Source organism: Nomascus leucogenys, chromosome 10, assembly GCF_006542625.1.
Source record: "Nomascus leucogenys isolate Asia chromosome 10, Asia_NLE_v1, whole genome shotgun sequence".
Taxonomy (NCBI): Eukaryota; Metazoa; Chordata; class Mammalia; order Primates; family Hylobatidae; genus Nomascus; species Nomascus leucogenys.
The window spans coordinates 15,979,952-16,001,117 of NC_044390.1; the positions used below are offsets into that span (position 1 = coordinate 15,979,952).

General features: G+C 38.0%; 1 protein-coding gene across 6 annotated transcripts in view; it reads left to right on the forward strand.

The window, feature by feature from the left end:
• Positions 1–21,166, forward strand: part of ATP2B1 (ATPase plasma membrane Ca2+ transporting 1) — a 121,880-nt gene that overhangs the window by 49,803 nt on the left and 50,911 nt on the right. For all 6 annotated transcript variants that reach the window (XM_030819873.1, XM_030819870.1, XM_030819869.1 and 3 more), the window contains exons 2-3: positions 3,921–4,349; positions 17,151–17,348. In XM_030819873.1, coding sequence (XP_030675733.1) covers positions 4,142–4,349; positions 17,151–17,348 — 406 coding nt within the window. In that variant the 5' untranslated portion in view covers positions 3,921–4,141. The remainder of the gene's footprint in view (positions 1–3,920; positions 4,350–17,150; positions 17,349–21,166) is intronic.

Here is a 21,166-nt window from a genome sequence, read left to right on the forward strand (position 1 = left end):
TGTCTTTTTCTAAGGCCCTACCCATTCACAGTAAAGATTATATGTCAGTAAAAATCTACCTTATTGTTCATTTTGAATATTGTAACCATTTTTGCCCAACTCCAGTCTTCAGCTACGTGTGTGTGTGTATGGGGGTGTGTGTGTGTGTTTTGTAATACCTCAAAGACTACCAACAGTGGTTTGTTCAGAGACAACATTTATTCTGGGATAAATTTTGTAAGCCAGGAGGCCTACATGTGCTTTCTTTAAAATCTCCCTCTTCTTGGGCCTCAGCTTGCACTTAACAACATTTTTCCTTAGACTTTTCAAATAGAAGGTAAAATTCTATTAGAGAACAAAGAGAAGCAAAATAGATGTTCTGCTTTCTGTTGTATATCAATCCCAAATAGCCTGTGTCTCAACTTGATTGTCATGTTGTAGCTAACAAGTGAAAAGCAAAACTTTTTTGTTGTCCTTAGTATTTTTGTCAACCAGCCAGTTAGATGAATGGAAGAGTAGGTAAAGAAGAAAATAGTAAAAGGAGCTATAGATGATCTAGAAATAGACAACAACCTGCTGTATAATTTGTAGGTGATTGGTAATTCAAATAGGTCCACTTTGGGAAAGTGGCTCATTTGCGTTTGGTGCTTTTGTCTGGATTTCCTTTTCTTTAAACAATGAGGGAATTGAGCATGATTAATAGTCATGTGCTTATCAAAACTCTGTGGCTTGCAAAGTAATAGAAAACTCAACCCCTGAAGGGCATTTATTGACAGATTACGGAAAAGATCAGTGATAGGACAAACTTTAGTCACTGATTGACCCAGGGGCTCAATTGATGTCCAGGATTGACAGGCACATGCTAGCTCGCTCTCTCTCTCTCTCTCTCTCTCTCTCTCTCTCCCCCTCTCTCCCCTCCACATGCTCTCTGTTGGATCCATTTTCAGAGGCTTTCCCTTGTGGTACCAGATGACCACAGTAGCTCTTCATGTGTCTCTCAGATTTAAGTTCAATTAGTATAAACAAGCGTTTGCCCCAGAGTCACAGCAGAAGTCTTGTTACCACCCATTGGCTCTTGTTGGGTCACATGCACATTCCAGAACGGATGATCAGAATGGCTGCTGGGGATATCTGGGAATGGGGATAGAACTCTGCTCAGACTCTGTTGAGCATTGGGGAAGCACAGATTCCTAAATGAAAAGTGAGGCTATTGCTGAAAGATAGGGAAAGGGATGCTGAGATGGCAAATGGCAAATACAGCAGTGCTCCTTCAGTTCTGATTTATTGTATAAATTGGTACATTTGGTATTATTTCACGATTTTGTGACCTACAAAAACTTCCATTTTGACCTATTAAATGTGAAGATCTAACGTGGAGGCTGTATAGTGGATAATAGTTCCAGTCTTAGCTGTATTATGTATCCTTATTGTTGAGGAATTTAAAGGCATTCAATGAATAATATTCTTTTCTCCTGTTTGAATTCTGTGAAGAGAAAAGATAGATTGGCACATAGGAATAAAAAAAACCAGTTTTATTACTGATAAAAGCTGGAATGGATGACTTGGTTTTTGTGTGACAACAACAAGGCTCTAGTATTGAACCCAGAACTAAGCAATTATTTACCTCCACTCCAGTAGGCTTTTAAACCTTGGGGTCTGCCCCTAAAAATTCAAACCAGAATACATGAGTCCTACAGTTATCTGGCTCCCCAAAGAAGGCAGAGGTGAAGAAGCTACATAATAAAGATCATTTTCTCTAGGAAAATCTCCTATCAGGCAGGTCATTTCACGTCCATGGTGATTGATGGAGTAGCAGGCCAGGAGTTGTTGAGGAAAATTCCTCTTTGTGGAAACCAGAGGACAGATGAACAAACATGCCCTCAACACACAGACTTCTTAATTATTTTATTTGTTAAATAATAATCTATTTTAAGGTTAGTGTGATGTTCAGGCCAACAAATTCTGGATATAGAAACCTAAGGAGATTATCAAATAACCACCCTCTCCAGTTTTTCAAGTTGGATTGTTATAATAATTGATGTGTGCGTAGGAGGGGACCCACTTTGCCTAGGAGATGAGTAAAATTGGTAATAATTAGACAAGCATAAGGATTTGTGAAGTGGGAGGAAGGAGGCAATGCAAGAAAATGTCTTGCAGAATCTATAACTATCACATCTTTGCAAGTTAAACCTAAGGCAAGCAAACTTTTCTCACCCAGCCATCCTCAACTCACTCATATGAATTCTTTTTAGCCCATTCTCCAGTTCAGTTGTTGTCACAAGTGTGCTCACTAGACTGATAGCATCAGCATCACCCCAAAAATTATTAGAAATGCAGATTATTGAGCCCCACCTTAATCTCCCTGAATCTAAAGATGCTTGAGGTGTGGGGCCCAGCAATCTAACCAATTCTCCCAGTGATTCTGATGTATGCTGAAGTATGAGGACCATACACCATGACTTACAGACATCTTCATAGCAATTTCATAGCTGAAGATTTATTGCATTTGCCATTCTAATCTTTTCTAGTTCTAATCATCAAACATTTTTAAAAATATTTTGGAGTGCAGGTAGATTGCTTGAGGTGGGAAGACATTGAATCTGTAAAATGGAGCCAGACAGTCATGAGCAGTGGAACTGCATTTTCATCTTGTAGGTTTAGATTTAGTGGCACGATGCCTATTTCAAAAACTAAATTTGGCAGCAAAATGCTTAGGGCATTGTATGTGTGAGACATTAGAATGAGGAAGAACCAAGGGGTTAGTGATTATAATTTGCATAGAGGAACTTGAAGATCAGGAAGAAAAGGGGCTATATACAGAAGAGACTTTTCAAAGGTAGAATTAACTTAGTAACTGACTGAAGCCGGAAAGGATGGAATCAAAGATGATTTAAGATTCCTAGCCGAGGTGATAAGGATAATGGTGGTGGCAGAGCTGTTCAATGAGTGAATGAGATGAGTCCATTGTTGGGCATGTTAACTTTGAGGTGATTGTATGGAGAAGAGAGCTTATCTTTAGGCAGATTAGTATAATAGGAGGACTTGAAAGTATGATGAAGAAATAAATGTAATGCATGTATTCATTCCTCAAACTTTTACTGAGTGCCTACCATGTGTCTGGTACAGTTCTAGGTTCTCAAGATGTAGTAATGGGCAAACTCTGCCCTCAGAACTAATACTGTAGATGGAGGAAAAAAAATAACATATAAACAAATGAACAAGATAAATTCAGGTAATAAGACTGGGCAAGGAAAACAAAAGAGTAGAGAATTTCTTTAGATGGGGGTCAAAGGAAAACCTGAGGTGGTAACATGTGACAAATCATATAGAGTATAGTTTTTGACAGCCGGAAGATGGTAGAGTCACAGAGTGGCCAATGAGAATCACAGGAAATAATATTAAAGGATCCGTTATGCTTTTTGTCCTTTCAGGGGCTATTCCATATGAAAGACTTGGAGAGAGAGATCTAAGTATAATGTTAAAAGAACTTCGGCTTGGAGACAGTCCACCTCAGACGTTTCAGCCATTTGTTAGCTGGGCAGAAAACTCACTTTCTTGAAGTCTGCTCTTATCAGTAGAAGAAGAAGGAGTAGCACCTCATGGGATTAAATTGTAATGATTAAGTGAGAGAATGAATTTAAAACAACTAGCATAGTGTTTGGAACAATAACAGTAATGCTGAGTGGATCATAAAATTCAGTCGTGAAGTGCAGTTTTATTTAATAATGTAATCTAATGTCTTTTGATATACAATTTAATTTAAAAGTTGTACTTTGATCTTTTATCATGCAAAACACTTTAAAAGCACAAGACTGGAGTTCAAAAATATTTATATTATTAAACAATGTACTTTAGCTACCTGATGACATTTAGAAAATATGCTTATGTGCATAATACTCTAAGATAGATTTTATTAACTTTTAAATATTTTCTTCTTACAGGTGTGTATATCTCATGATTGATATGGAGAAACTAGTCATGGGCCAAAGGTCAAGATACTTCTCTGGGAAATGTTGCTGCTGATGCTGCTTTACAAAGTCATACAATGAGTGTTTGGTTTAAGAAAGATTTTCATATTTAAAAGATTTTCATCTTGGAAATACATCAAGTGAAAATTAAATTCTTTTGGGAAACATTTTCCTTCTGATATATTATACTTGTAATGGGCGACATGGCAAACAACTCAGTTGCATACAGTGGTGTGAAAAACTCTTTGAAGGAAGCTAATCATGATGGAGACTTTGGAATTACGCTCGCAGAGCTGCGGGCTCTCATGGAGCTCAGGTCCACAGACGCATTACGAAAAATACAGGAAAGCTATGGAGACGTCTATGGAATTTGCACCAAATTGAAAACATCTCCCAATGAAGGTGAGTTTTATTATGCTTGTTTTTGGTTCTTTGTGCAAAGAGTTCTATATATTTGGCTTATAAATAAGCATGCTTATATTATCTTGGCGATTGTAAGATTATGACATAATTATAGTGACATTAAAAATGGGTTAGTTATCAGATTAGTACAGTTAAGGTATTTTTATATTAACACATAAATGTTGCAAATTAATTTATATGTTTTAGATTGGTGGGATGAAATATTTTCTTCCATTATACATACTACTGCTGCCTGTTCATGATAAAAAGATTGTCTTCCCTTGAGCTATAGAGGAAGGAACCAGGCTTGGATGCCTCCCACGGATTTGGTGGAAATAAACTCTCGGATCACTATCCTTCATTTTGCTGGGTGGCTTGAAATAGTTGTCACTCTCAGTAGTTGACTGAGTTGGTTTTAGCTTATGAGGCTTAGCCTAACCTTTAATAATTAGCTCAGGAGTTCCTAAAGCAAATGAAATAGATAAGATGGAAGTTAGTTTTTCACCTGACAGACATTTCCTTTAATGAAACTAGTTTTTAATCTTTGAATTATGTTGAATATCCCTGTGTTCACAGAAGCCTTTGGTTTCAGAAATTTGTATTTGTGGCAGGTTTTCTTTTTGAGAATCAAAAAGGAAAATTCATTATAACTTTCTGGCATTATGGCCTTTGAAATAATTTCAGAAGATTGCCTTTTATAAATTAATCAGATTGAACATAAAATAAAGGTTAGGACGTTTCAGGAAAGCAATTCCAAATTGTAAAGGCAGGGTTGGGAAGGGATACATATGAGGATGAATGGGGATTACAATTTATTTTATTAAGGATGAGAAATTATTAATGTAAAATTTTAAAGTATATTAGTATATATTCCAAAGCCAATTCTAGAGAAATTAAGCAAAAGTATTTTTCTTAATATTTTTCCTGAAACATTTTATGCCATGCTATTGCTTAGATAATATATAATGTAATAGCAGAAAGTCTTTTCCAAAATTAAATAACTTTAAATTATATTTAAAAATTCTTTAAAACCTGTGTAACCTATGCAATTCATTGTGAATTGTTAATTATTTTAATGATAGGTAGTTACTTTGATTTCTCTGAAGTAGCATGATCTTGAGGAAGCCACAGTCAGTATTCACACGTGTCCCAACAGGGCTTTTTTAGACTATTTGGAATATGTTCTTTTCCTGCAAGACCTGTTAACTCTTCAAGGTTTTCTGGATCTTTTCAAATTGGAACCACTAGAAACACCAGCTTCTTAGTTATACCTTAGATATGCTATACCATTTTAATGTAGTCGGGTTTGATTACTACAAGATCGATCCCAACTATTAATGCATTAAAATGATATTGCATATCTAAGGTATAACTAAGAGTATCAGGAACAGTTCCCATGGACTTGAATAGACAATAATTTGACAAAATTGATTGCATACTTAAGGTATAACTAAGAGTATCAGAAACAGTTCCCATGGACTTTAATAGACAGTAATTTGACAAAATTTGAAGATTGTTCATTATGCAAACCGACTCTGAGATATTATATAGTGTCTTAGAGATTTGTACATTAGTATGCTATTCTCAGCTGGTAGATCTATTAATTCAGCTTAACCATTAAAAATCTCATTGTTTTATCATCATCAAGTTGATAGGGGACACTAACATTAAGGAGCCCTCAATATAACAACATAGTTTGTTCATAAAAGCAATATTGAACTTTAGTTTCAAATCTTCACTCAACTGTACTTCCCCTAACCAGGTCCTTGCATTTCTCTATTAATCAAAGTTCTTGTCTTCTGGTAACTGAATACCCCACCCTTTGAGAATGAGAATGGCTTCTCATTTTTATAGACATGATTTCTCATTAGTTTGCACTACAGTTTCTTTCACGGTATTATTTGGAGCAGTGCCTTTTAAATTGGTTTAATTAGTGAAGTTAAGTTAACTGAAAATTTTGCCTCTAGTACAGTGGTTTTTAAAATTTGAGAAGGGGATAGTTATGTACCCTTTTGACAGTATGTTGGAAGCTATGGATAATCTCTAGAAATATCCACTTACCACTCAAAATTCTATGTGAATTGTTGCTGCTTTGGACTATTAGATAAATTCATGCATTATCCCCTCTTTAATTCGTAGAAAGTTTTTGCTCATATTCTTCCTAGTATTGTGAATTTAATATTTGCTAAAATTTGTATAAACTGTTGTCCTCACTGTTTATATATACACAATTTGTTTTTTTGAAATATTTTAAAAAGAATGTGAAGCAAGCCATTTTAAGCATTATACTTATATTTGCAGTTGAAAATACAAATGAAAACAGCAGTGCGGCGGCTCACACCTGTAACCCCAACACTTTGAAAGGCCAAGGCTGGAGGTTTTCTTGAACCTAGGAGTTCAGGACGAGCCTAGGCAATATAGCAAAACCCCATTTCTGCAAATAAAAAGATTAACCACTGTGGTGGCACATGCATCTCTGCTATTCAGGAGGCTGAGGCAGGTGGATCACTTGAGCCCAGGAGTTTGAGGCTGTGGTGAGCTATGATTGCACCACTGCACCCCAGCCTGGGTAACAGAAGGAGACCCTGTCTCAAAAATAAAAAAAAAACAGCAGCAGCCTTCACAAGAATGTTATTTCCAAAGGAATATTCATAGTTTTAGTTTAACTTAGTGGAAATAATTCACTCAGAAGCGTTTTGTCACTGATCAAGTATACAAGTGGTAATAACTGAAACATGACCAGCAGTAAGCAATTAGGAGTTTGTATGTCCAAGGAAATGAACTAGACAGCAAGTAGTCCTTTGTTAGAATACCCTGTTTATAGTCAGGGAAAGTGAGAATTAAAATGATTCTTCAAAGTACATGAATTTCAATTAGGTAAAACTGAAGTTGTCTTACCTGTCCCTTTAGTTCATTCATTTATTGATTAATTCATTGACATACACTTTCTTCAGACTTGGGATATTGATTGTCCTGTGTTTTATATACTTCCCCTAAAAAAGGTGGTGGGGCCTGGCAGTTACTGGAAGGCAGTTGTAGGTGTATAATTAAATCATCACAATTTTAGAGACTTTATGTAACAATATGTGCATCTTAGAATTGCTGAAATTTTGTAGTATTTATTAGCATCTGCCATGCAGTGGGCATTTTTCCAGGCCCTGGGTATACATCCATGAATAAAACAAATATCTCTGCCTAATTTTCACATGTTCACATGGGGAGACAGTTCATAAGACAACTAAATGAAATGTGTAGTGTGTTGGCGATACTTTTAAAAAAAATGAATGGAGAAGGGAAATCAGAAATATTGGGGGTGTCAATATTGGATTTCTGTCAAGTATGGAGGAACAACCCAAGACATTTCTTAAGCAATAACCACAAAAATGATAGGCTATCCTTATGATGGATAACACTTTTTGTGCCATATTGGCTATTAGCACTTGAAAATATTAAAAGAATGTTTTAACAAGTTTATCCTATTTTACAGCCAAAGAACCCTCAGGACAAAAAAGTTAAGCAGTTTACCCAGAGTCTCACTCTGGCTCCAGTCTTATTCTGGCTTCAGAGACCATGCTTTAACCACTGCATTGTATGTTACCTGTTACAAAAGCTCAGTTCACATAGCTTGTAAAAAAGTTGCAATATGAAGAAAGAGGTAGCTGTGTTCCCTCTTCTCAATAGTAATTTTTGATAGGGAAAAACATTTTTGGAATTACATAGTGAAAAAAATTTTGGTTTAAGGTTCTGCTTATCAATTTGTTCTTTATTTATAAAACATACCCTGGCCAGGTATGGTGGCTCACACCTGTAATCCTAGCATTTTGGGAAGCTGAGGTGGGAGGATCGTTTGAACCCAGGAATTTGAGACCAGCCTGGGCAACATTAAAAAAATGAGCCAGGAGTGGTGGCACATGTGTGGTCCCAGCTACTCAGGAGGCTGAGGAGGGAGGATAGCTTGAGTGTGGGAGGATCGCTTGAGTGTGGGAGGATCGCCTGAGTCAAGGCTGCAGTGATCCGTGTGTGATCCCACAAAAGAGTGAGACCCTGTCTCAAGAACAAAAAGAGTTCCCTATTCAAGAAATTGTATTTATGTGATTCCTGTTTGTCTTGCCCATTTATCACTTGTTTTCTAACAATATGTTTTGAAGAATATCATATGCATACTGGTCAATAGGAAGTGTTTTGACCAGATGTAATTTTCATATTAAAAACTTCCCAGTGGTTCTGATTAACCATCCTAACTCCTAAAGAAATTGGAACTGTAAATTTCAAGGTGAACTGGAATTGAGGCTTATAACTTCATATTTTTGGCTCTGTTAGAGAAAGCATCTGTCTTACAGTCTTCAGAATCCAAGAATGCACTTTTATACCAAAATAACCTGCTTATAACATCGTAACTGCATAAAATTACCTTCACAGTTTTTTTTTCTTCTGTATCTTTGTTGTTTTCCTGCATTGACTTTCTTGTTCATATTCTGAGTCACATTCCTTGACCCTTATATTTTTACACTAGCTTTTGGTGTATCTTTCATCTCATTGTGGTCCTGTGTTATCTATGTTATATTTTATATTGAATGCTAGACTTTTTGATAATAGGGTTTCTGGTATACAGGCCTCCAGCCCTAGGATCATGTTTGTTATTCAGAGTTCTACATTAAAAAAGGAATTCATTTTTATAAATGAATTCATAAAAGTTAAAGGCAGGTGCCAAGTGGTATTCCGTAAGAGGCATGGCTTCATGGACTTGTAAAGGGCAAGAAAGCAAATGAGACACTAAGCTTTTAAGTGGTGGTTGCTGAAATTCAGTCCAGGATTTTCTCCTGCACTTTAGGTTTGAAAGCCCAAAACACACACAACCCAGAGTGTTTAACTGGTTGCTTGTCAGTCTCCCCCACCAAACTGAGCTCTTTGAGGGCAAGTGGTAGGGAAAGGCATCCTGAGTCATTTCCCTTTGTATGCCTAGTGCACAGTGACATAGTAGGCATTTGGGAAAGAATGTGTAAGTTTGACTTTAGAACAGTGTCTCTTAAATTTGCAGTTAGGGAAGGGATCGCCTCCTCTTTTGAAATTGAGAAAGTTATGAGAATATTAGATTGTTTTCCAAGAAGAATAAACATAAACATAAATTTTTATGTACTTTCTTGGTCTGCACATTTTCCTGTGTCCCACACTTAGAAAAGTCAGTTTGGCTGCTGCTATAGGTCCACTATGATACAGACTGTGTTAGTCCATTTGCGTACTGCTGTAAAGAAATACCTGAGGCAGGGTAATTTATAAAGAAAAGAGGTTTAATTGGCCTCATGGTTCTGCAAGGCTGTACAGGAAGCATGGCATCAGCATCTGCTTGGCTTCTGGTGAGTCCTCAGGGAGCTTTTACTCATGGCAGAAAGTAAAGTGGAAGCAGGCACATCATATGGTGAGAGAGGGAGCAAGAGAAACAAGTGGGAGGTCCCAGACTCTTTTAAACAGCCAGATCTCATGTGAACTAACTGAGCAAGAACTCACTTATCACCAAGGGGATGGTGCTAAACTGTCCATGAGAAATCTGCCCCTATGATCTAATCACCTCCCACTAGACCCCACCTCCAACATTTGGAATTACATTTCAACATGAAATTTGGAGGGAACAGACATCCAAACCATATTATTCCACCCCGGCCCCCCCAAATCTCATGTCTTTCTCGCATTTCAAAATACAATCATGCTTTCTCAATAGTGTCCCAAAGTTTTAAGTAATTCCAGTATTAATTCAAAAGTTCAAAGTCCAAAATCTCATCTGGGGATGAGTTCCTTCCATTTATGAGCCTGCGAGATCAAAAACAAGCTATTTACTCCAAGATGCAATCATGGTACAGGCATTGGGTATACCTTCCCATTTCAAAAGGGAAAAATCAGCCAAAAGAAAGGAGTAGTAGACAAGTCTGAAACCCAGCAGGACAGTCATTAAAGTTCCAAAACAATCTTCTTTGACTGCATATTCTGCATCTAGGGCACACTGATAGAAAGGGTGAAGTCCCAAGGCCTTGGGCAGCTCCGCCTCTGTGGCTTTATAAGGTAGGTGCAGCCCCTGTGGCTACTCTTAGGTTGTAGTTGAGTGATTGAGGCTTTTCTAGGCTTGGGATGCAAACTGCCAGTGGCTCTACTGTTCTAGGATCTAGAAAACAATGGCCCCCTTCCCACAGCTCCACTAAGCAGTGCCCTAGCCGGGGGACTTTCTGGGGGCTCCAACCCTACAATTCCCCTTGGCACTGCCCTAGTGGAGTTTCACTATGGGGGCTCTGCCCCAGGCAGGCTTCTCTTGTGGCACCAAGGCTTTCCGATATTTCCTTTGAAATCTAGGGGAAAACTGCCAAGCCTCCTCCACACTTGCATTCTGAGTATCTGCAAATTTAATACCACGTAGGAACTGCCAAGGCTTATGGCTTGCACCCTCCAGAGCTGTGGCCCAAGCTGTTCCTGGGCCCCTCTGAGCTGAGGCTGGAGCCAGAGCAGCCAGGATGCCGGGAGCAGTGTCCTGAAGCTGAGCAGGACAGCTGCACCCTGGGCCTAGCCCTTGAAAGCATTCTTTCCGCCTAGGCTGCTGGGCCTGTGATGGGAGGGGCTGTCCCATAGATCTCTGAAATGCCTTTGAGGCCTTTTTCTCATTGCCTTATCTGTTAACACTCAGCTCTCTTTTAGTCATGCTAATCTCTCTAGAAATTGATTGCACTACAGCCCACTTGTTTTCCTTCTTTACCACAGGGCCAGGCTGCACATTTTCCAGACTTTACCCTCTGCTTTGCTTTTAATTATAAGTTCCAACTTCAGGTCATTCGTTTGCTCCTGCTAATAGTAGGCTGTTAGAATCAGTCATGCCAGTTCTTGAATGTTTTGCTGCTGAGAAACGTCTTGTGCTAGATACCCTAGGTCATTACTCTTAAGTTCAAACTTCCACAGATCCCTCAGGCATGGACACAATACAGCCAAGTTCTTTGCTAAGGCATAACAAAGGTGACCCTTGTTCCAGTTCCCAATAAGTTTCTCATTTCCATCTAAGAACTTGTCAGCTTGGACTTCAGTGTTTATGTCTCTCTCAGCATTTTGGTCACAACCATTTAACCAGTCTTTAAGAAGTTTCCAGACTTTCCCTCATCTCCCTGTCTTCTAAGCCCTCCAAACTCTTCCAGCCTCTGCCTGTTACCCAGCTACAAAGCTGCTTCCACTTTTTAAGGTATCTTTATAGCGGTGTCCCACACCTCAGTACCAGTTTTCTGTGTGTGTTCATTTTTGTGTTGCTATAAAGAAATACTTGAGACTGGGTAATTTATAAAGAAAAGAGATTTAATGGGCTCACAGTTCTGCAGGCTATACAGGTAGCATGGCACTGGCATCTGCCTGGCTTCTAGGGATGTCTCAGAGTGCTTTTACTCATGGCAGAAGGTGAAGCAGGAGCAGGCACGTTACATGATGAGAGCGGGAGTGAGAGAAGGAGGAGTTCCCAGACCCTTAACCAGATCTTGCATGAACCTACTGAGCAAGAACTCTCTTATTACCAAGGGGATGATGCTGAACCATTCAGGAAGGATTCGCCCCCATGATCCAATTACCCCACTAGGCCCTACCTCCAACATTTGGAATCACATTTCAACATGAGATTTGGAAGGGATAAACATCCTTACCATATCACAGACGTACATAGATGTACATGTAATATAAACACATACAGACACACATATACATATGATATATACACAAATACAAAATTTCTAGTACATAATTTGATAAGACTGTAGTATGTGCTGTGTGTTAGCTGTGATTGTCGGTTAAATCTACATCCAACGTTCCAGTAAATCCCCCCCACTGTATTTCCTAAATTGGGACATAATTTTATTAGTCCCCACAATTGGGATGCTACATTTTCTTGTAAAACATTAAGATCTTAATATAAATGACATCTTATTTCATAGTATGTTCTTTTCAAATATAAAGACAGTACTTCTGAGCTATTATCTACTCATAGATCAAATATAGACTTTTATTACTCCAAACAATGATGGAGTCAGACCCCAAAAGCATGTAATTCTGAGTTTACTTTTGATGTGTTTTGGTTGTATTTTCTCTTTGTGAAGCTAACTGGGCCATAAGAAGATCAATTCCATGCATGACCTTGGCCTCATTGCCACTACACTACAATTAACTGAGCCAATTAGGCAGAAGAGTTCTTGTTATATTTTCTTACAAGTTATTCCTAATAATTTGATATCATCATTTATATTTTTTAAAACTAGGACCAGTAATTTCTTTGCCAGTTCCACCAGCTTAGCTATATCTCATACTTTATTTTCTCCCTCCTTACAGTAGAAGCCTCTTCCTGCATCTGTATTAGACAAACATTGCGGCCCTGAATTCCATGGCCTCTGGCCTCTTCGAAAGCTTACCTGTGGTATTACCCTTCGTCTCCTGTATCATCAGTGTTGTTTTCTCCACTTGATCATTGTCATTAAGTCACTTGTCTTAATGTCTGTCACCCTACTTTTAAAAAACAAAATGCAAATAAAACCCATTTGAACTCATCTTCACTGATTTATTTCTGCCCACTGGATCACACTCTTGGAAAAAGTTAGCTATACTTACTGTTGCCACTTGCTCATTCCCACTCTCCGTTCAGCTTTTTCCTAATCAGACTTTCTTCCACACTATTGCACTGGAATATTCCTTACAAGGTCATCAGCCTCTATCTAGTGAAAGACAGTGTTCCATTCTCTGGTCTGTTACTTATCCTTTTAACATCATTTGTCATAGTCAGCCACATCATCTTTTTAAAACCTCTTTTCGTCTCTGGGCTTCTGTAGTACTACCTGAACATGTTTTGTTTTGTTCACCCCTCCCCTGCCTTCCTTGCCTCCCTCACTAGCTGTTTCTTCTTAGGTGCCTTGGGCTCCTCTTGCCCTATTTGAACATCGGTGTTGGGTGCTCCAATGCTGTAGCCTCAGCCTAGCTCACTTCTTGTCTACTTTAACTTTCTGAGAGCTCTCATTGGGCTTGTGGCTCCAGAATCATCTGTATATTGATGACTCTGGCTCAGACTTCTCCTGGAGTTCTGAAAATGGATAGCCAGCTGTCTACTAGACACCTCCACTTGTTTTGTTTAAATCTATGAAACAACCATTAACTCCTCCCTCCCCTTTCCTCCTAATTTTTCAATTCTCAAAATCGCCTGTCTTGGAATATGACTACCATCCACCCACTTAAGTGCTTGAAGACCCCTCCCCTCGCAAAAAAAACAAAAACAAAAACATTCTTTCCCTTTCATCCTACATCCAGTCCTTCAGTACGTCGTCTGATCTCCTTCCAAAATACCTGGCAAATCCACTTATCCCCTTCTGCCTCCACTTCTAAAACCCAAATTCAAGCACCATCATCTATACTTTATAAGCAGCAACCTCCCAACTGGTCTTTTTCCTTCACTCTTGCTCTCTTCAATTTCCTTCAGATAGCAATTTATGTGATTTTTCTAAAATGCAGGTTAGTTACCACTACTCTGCTTTAATGGTTTTCATTGCACTTTAAGGTGAGAATGCCATTCTCCTCTCCCTAGCCCTCATGTTCTTACCTTTGGCCACTTTTTCCATTTTGACCCTCTCTTCTTTCCTCCAGGGTCACCGGGTTTTAGCTACAGTGGCTTTGCTTCTGGCTAGTAAATCTTCTAATCTTGTTTTGATCTCTGGGCCTTTGTATTTGCTTTTGCGCTGCTGGGAATGTTCTGCTCGAAAGTCTTCTCACCCTTGACCCCTGGAAGTTCAGGCTGAAGCCAAATGTCAGCTCCTTAGAAAGGGTAATGTAGCCCACTAAGAGAGTTCTAGTGGCCCTTTTTTATTGTCTTCATAGTGCTTGTCTGTAGTTATTTTAATTGTCTACTGTCTGCCTCCAGGATAGTATAAACTTATTGAATGTTCTTGTTCTCACTGACTCCTCAGCATGTAGAACAGTCCCTAGAAGTAGTAAACATTCAGTAAATATCTATTGGGAAACAGACTATTGTTACAAAACTGTTCGTTTTATTGTATTTAGATTGTGTAAGTTTATTATTAATAGAAATTAATTGTCCCCAAAATTGAATTAATAACTATAGTGTTCAGTCAGTTTATAATTTGTGGTCCACTTATTTAACTTAAGAGTTGCCCTGTTTATGATTTATGAACTGTGTATACCTTCTCTTTTGGTTCTTCAAAACAACCTTGTAAGTTTGGCCAACTGATGTTAGTGCCCTCCCTTGACTCCCAAAGAGTTAAGTGACTTGCACAAGATTTCAGTAGGTGAACTGGAACCTAGGTCTTCTACTTCCTATACCAGATAGTTTTATTGGTATAGTGTCCTAGGTGTGTGCTTTTGTGTGTGTTGGTAGTTTAGAGGAATTATAATAGCATTTAAGACCTTTACTTCCCATATTCTTTCCAAGATACGTTTTAAAGCTACCTTTAGCTCTGTGGCTGTTCTTTTCAGTGGTAACATAAAATATTGGTTCCTGTTACAACCAATATAAGTTAAGATTTGGCCAATTATTTTTTCGTGGTGATAATTATCAGCTGTTACAGGTATGTCATATGTATGCAATTAATGGTAGTCTTTATACAGTGTGAGTTAGGCTGATATAACCACTATCTCCATTTTTTTTTTCTTTTTGCTAGTAAGAGCATTCAAACACAAGACAAGACAAACCTACCCATAGACTAATCTCATCTTTATTACTGCAGTCCATTGCTGCTTTGCTTTCCATTGACTCTGTCTTAAAGATTAGAGCTCTTTGGAAGCTTTCAACTGATAAGTCTTTTTTTTTTTCCTTTTTTTTTTCAACTGAGAAATCTAAAATACTTTCTGTATTACCCAGTATGGACCCTGTTATAGTTGCTAGTGAGATCATTTTTTGAAATCTTTGAATCTTGTTGAATCCTTCCATGAAGTAAATAATTACTTTAAAGCTATATGTTCATTTCTCATTATTTATTCTAATAATGTATTTATATTCCCTCTTCTACTCTTTGCCTGCCTGGGCAGTGAGATTAATAGTTAAAGCACTTAAAGCTGAGAGCCTTACAGTAATCTACTGTTTTCCTGTCTTCCTCCTTTGATGTTCTCTTGGAATAAGCTCTTGCCAAAAAAACAAATAGAAGTTAGGTTTAATATGAGAAGTCAAAAATGATATTATCCTGGTTATCTCTGCCTTCTTCTCTAGCACTCTTTTTCTTTCTTTCTTTTCGGAAACAGAGTCTTGCTCTGTCCTCCAGGCTGGAGTTCAGTGGCGTGATCTTGGCTCACTGCAACCTCGGCCTCCTGGGTTCAAGTGATTCTCATGCCTCAGCCTCCTGAGTAGCTGGGATTACAGGAACCCACCACCATACCCGGTTAATTTTTGTGTTTTTAGTAGAGACGGGATTTCGCCATGTTGGGCAAGCTGGTCTTGAACTCCCAACCTCAGGTGATCTGCCCGCCTCGGCCTCCCGAAGTGTTGGGATTATAGGCGTGAGCCACTGTGCCTGGCTTCTCTAGCGTTCTTAGACTAAGGAAAAATATCATTTGTCACTGCTGTCTGTATTGTTACACTCCCACAATAATGTACATGTGTATACACTTTGCATTAACTAATTGGGCTATATCTGGGTTTGACAGGATCAACAAGGTTAAAGACTTACTGGGTAGGGTGAAGGAATGGCAAAATGGATGCTCATCCAACTAGCTCTGTTTTAACCTCCTCATATCTTTCTAATTCCATACTCCAGACAATAAATGTTACATCCTACAGTATACCTCCTACAGTATACCTTTTACCTTAAGTGACAATAGGTACATTCAATAGCACCACCTATTACTTCTAAGAAAGATCATCCTAAGTATCCTGTTATGTGACTTGTGAATCTTTTATCAATCGAAGTATAACAGAGACATTTTAGTAGAGAAGCTTTTAGAGCTTGTGATAGATTAACTTTTCACTGTTACTCAGCAAATGAGAGTAAAAAATCAGACTTGCACAGCTGTCCAGGGTGCAATAACTAAACCAAATATATATGTATGTGTATATATATGTGTTTGTGTGTGTATATGTATATATCTTTATATATAAACTTCCCAGTTTTGTGGGGGCAATATCCTAAGGTCAGGGAAATGTTTAACTCCAATATGAAAACCATCAGACTGTCATAACAGTTCTGATTGCTAACATCTACAAGATGGTACAAGATAGTACGATCAGAAATAAGCAGTTCTGGCCGGGCATGGTGGCTCACATTTGTAATCCCAGCACTTTGGGAGGCTGAGGCAGGTGCATCACCTTAGGTCAGGAGTTCAAGACCAGCCCGGCCAACATGGTGAAACCCTGTCACTACTAAAAATACAAAAATTAGCCGAGTGTGGTGGCATGCACCTATAGTCCCAGCTACTCAAGAAGCTGAGGTAGGAGAATTGCTTGAATCTGGGAGGCAGAGGTTGCAGCGAGCCAAGATTGTGCCACTGCACGCCAGCCTGGGTGACAGAGCAAGACTCTGTCTCAAAAAAACAAACAAGCAAAACAAAAAACAAAACTAAGCAGTTGGGAAAGTGAAAATTCTTAGTCCAGTCCTAACTTATCTACTTAAAGTGTTCTTTTAAAGACCTGCACATGTTTTTCAGTTATTTAAATTCTGTACACTTAAAGCATGAAAGTAAACATTTTGGTAGGGTCTTAGGAATTACAATCTAGAGTGATGAGTTAAGGTATTTTGAATAAAACTATATATTTTCATTTGTAAGAAGTAAAACTGTTCACTGAAACTTGTTTCTTTTTATTAGGTTTAAGTGGAAACCCTGCAGATTTAGAAAGAAGAGAAGCAGTGTTTGGAAAGAATTTTATACCTCCTAAAAAGCCAAAAACCTTTCTTCAATTAGTATGGGAAGCATTACAAGATGTCACTTTAATTATATTAGAAATTGCAGCCATAGTATCATTGGGCCTTTCTTTTTATCAGCCTCCAGAAGGGGATAATGCACGTAAGTAAATGGGGGGAAAAAAGACATATCTGATGCTAGTTCAGATTAACTAATTCATTTAGTTAATGCACAATAATAATAGCTGGCCAGCATTTATTGATGTTTGCTATGTGCTAGGCTCTGTTCTAAGTACTTTATATTATCTCAGATAACTTTCACAGTAACCCTGTGAATTAGACTGTGTTACTTCCCTTTTTTTTTTTTTTTTGAGACGGAGTCTTGCTCTGTCGTCCAGGCTGGAGTGCAGTGGCGTGATATCTGCTCACTGCAAGCTCCGCCTCCTGGGTTCACGCCATTCTCCTGCCTCAACCTCCCAAGTAGCTGGGACTACAGGCGACTGCCACTACGCCCGGCTAATTTTTTGTATTTTTTAGTAGAGACAGGGTTTCACCGAGTTAGCCAGGATGGTCTCGATCTCTTGACCTTGTGATCCGCCCGCCTCGGCCTCCCAAAGTGCTGGGATTACAGGCGTGAGCCACCGCGCCCGGCCTCCTTCCCTTTTACAGTGAGGCACAGAGGTTAAATAACCTATCCGTATATGCTTACTATGTGTCTGGCACAGACCTATGCCATGTATATGACGTGGTCTTTGCTATCACAGTTTTTAAGTTTTTTAGAACACTATACTATGAAACAATTCCAGTTTTTAATTTTTGGTTTCTTTTGGAAAATGTCATTATGAAAGCAAAATTCTATTCTCTTCCCAAATTCATTATTTGTCAAGTTCTTAAAGTGTTTTGCTATATACACCATTTGGATAATTTCCTTGCCATTATGGAAAATTTCCTTGCCATTATACTATAGGTTGAACATCCCTAATATGAAAATCCGAAATGCTTTGAAATTCAAAATTTTTGAGTACCAACATGAGGCCACAAGTGGAAAAATTCCACACATAAGTACTTACCACAAATTTTGTCTCATATACAAGACTATTTTTTAAATATTGTATAAAATTACTTTTAGGCTGTATGTATAAGGTATATATGAAACATAAATTGATATTTAGACTTGGGTCCCATCCCGAAGATATCTGATTTTATGTATATGCACATATTCCCAAATCTGAAAAAATTAAAACATTTTTTGCCCCAAGTATTTCAGAAAACGGATACTCAACCTGTGCAGAGTATCCTGACCAACAGAGAAATACATTATAGCGTGGTAGATTTGCTTTAACTTGTAGCTACCAATGTTTTTTTCTCCTATCTTTCCCTTTCTCTTTTAAATTTCTTTTTCTGCCTTTTAAAAAATTTGTTTAAAATTAATAGTTCTGCTGGTAGATTCTGTAACTGGTAGGAAATCTAGCATGCATTTTGGTTACTATATTTAAGTAGCTATAATATAAAACAAACCAGTAGTATTTTATGTATCAAAAGGCTGATTCACCGAAATATTTTTGTGAAAGCTTCATTCCTATACCCTTTTGAGTTGTGAAGAGATACTTGCTAACTCTAAAAGTTGGGTAAGGTAATTATGTTAGTCTGTTTGCATTGCTGTATAAGAATACCTGAGACTGGCTAACTTATAAGAAAAGGTTCTGCAGGCTGTACAGGAAACGTGGTGCCAGCATCTGCTTCTGGTGAGGGCCTCAGAAAACTTACAGTTATGGCAGAAGGCGAAGCAGGAGCAGGCAGAACACATGGAGAGAGAGGGAGCAAGAGGTGGCCTGGAGGGGCCAGGCTTTTTCAAGGACCAGCTCTTGTGTGAACTAGTCACCATGGGGAGGGCACCAAGCCATTCATGAGGGATCCACCCTCATGATCCAAACACCTCCCCTTAGGCCCTGCTTTCAACACTAGGGATCATATTTCAGCATGAGATTTGGAGGGGACAAACATCCAAACTCTATCAATAATTATGTAATTATTTATAAGATGTACCAAGGCTCATGTAAGACTGTATTCTTTCTCTTTAAAGAAATTTGGGCACAACATAAACCAGTTTATCTGAGATTAATATAGATCAAGGTTTCTTAGAAGCAGCAAGACTGACATTTTGAGCAACAAAATTCTTTGTCGCCATATTCATCCTGCACCCCACCCCCAGGGAGGCAACCAAAAACGTCTCCAGATTTTGCCGTGTGTCCCATAGGGAGCAAAGTTGCCTCTGGTTGAAAATCACTATAGATAAGAAGAGGCTTAGACAATATTCTTGTCAGTGTTGAGCTAAATTATTTTTTAAACTTTTCTCTATTTTTACTAAATAAGTAGTACCTATTTTACTGTTTAAAAAAAATAATGGGGGTGGGCAAAGACAGTCCAAAGGAAATAATATTCACTGGAAATCCCACTTCTTAGAGATTCCTGCTATACCCTTTTATGTGTATATCCTTTAAGATTTTAAATACGTATCCGTGTGTCTATGAGCACTAATACATGTAAAGGTATGACAGTGCATAGATAGATATATGTGTTTATCTGAAAAGGGGAGTCATATCATCTTAAGCAACATACAGCTGAATTTTTGTCAGTTTTCCACCTAGGTAGCTGTCACTATCAAATATTGGGTATTGGTTTTCTAGAATTGAGTTAGCAGATTAATAAAAGCTTTTTACTTTAACATTTTAGTTTTCTTAGAAAAAAAAAGAAAAATACTTTGAAGAAGTGGAGTTTATTACCAGCAAAGTCCAAGACAAATCTTTTTGGAATTCAAACTGCTTCCTTTGTAAGATGTAGTGACAGGTCCTTCCCTAAATTTGTTGAAGGAGATACAGGTATTAAAATCCAACTGAGAAGATAATCTAGAGCTGTCGGTGTTGTAAGGCCCTTTTAAAAGAGTCAGAGTTCACTAGAAGTTCTTAATGAAACATATAAAAACTTTTTTGCTCCATGGTGAAAAGTTATTTAGTATTTGCATTTTTTATTTTTTATTTTTATTATATATATAAAATAAAATATGTATATTGAGACATATATATAAAATACATATAGAGAGACAGATATATATATATAAAATAGAGAGAGAGAGACTATATATATAGAGAGAGAGAGAGACAGAGTCTCGCTCTGTCGCCCAGGCTGGAGTGCAGTGGCGCTATCTTGGCTCACTGCACCCTCCACCTCCAAGGTTCAAGTGATTCTACTACCTCAGCCTCCTGAGTAGCTGGGACTATAGGCATGCATCACCATGCCTGGCTAATTTTTGTATTTTTAGTAGACACGGGGTTTCACCATGTTGGCCAGGCTGGTCTCAAACCCCTGACCTCAGGTGATCTGCCCGCCTTGGCCTCCCAAAGTGCTCAGATTACAGGCGTGAGCCACCGTGCCCAGCCTTGCATTTTAACAAATAATTTATTAGTACACTACGTGTATCTTTTTGTCTTGTTACATCTCAACACTGAGGTGTGATAACTTGCTTAAAAGGAATCTATTTGTAAATCTACAGTCATAGAAATCTAAATGATCAAAATATCTTACTAATATTACTTGATGTGAAAATACATGCTATAGCCCAAACCATAAATAAATCTATAGTTACTGGTATCTGCACTTAACAGGAGTTCTCAAACTTTTTGGTCTCAAGACCTCTTTAAACTCTTCAAGTACTGAGGACTCCAAAGAGCTTTTGATATGTGAATTATTCCTATAAATATTTAGTATATTCTAAATTAAAATGGAAAAATTTTTGAATATTAATGTGTTCTCACCACAAAAGTAACTATATGAGGTGATGGATATGTTAACTGATTGTGGTAGTCTTTTCACAGCATATACGTATATCAAAATATTTTGTTGTATACCCTAAATATATGCAGTTTTATCAATCATACTGCAGTAAAGCTGGACAAAATATCTATCAATGCATTTTTAAATAAT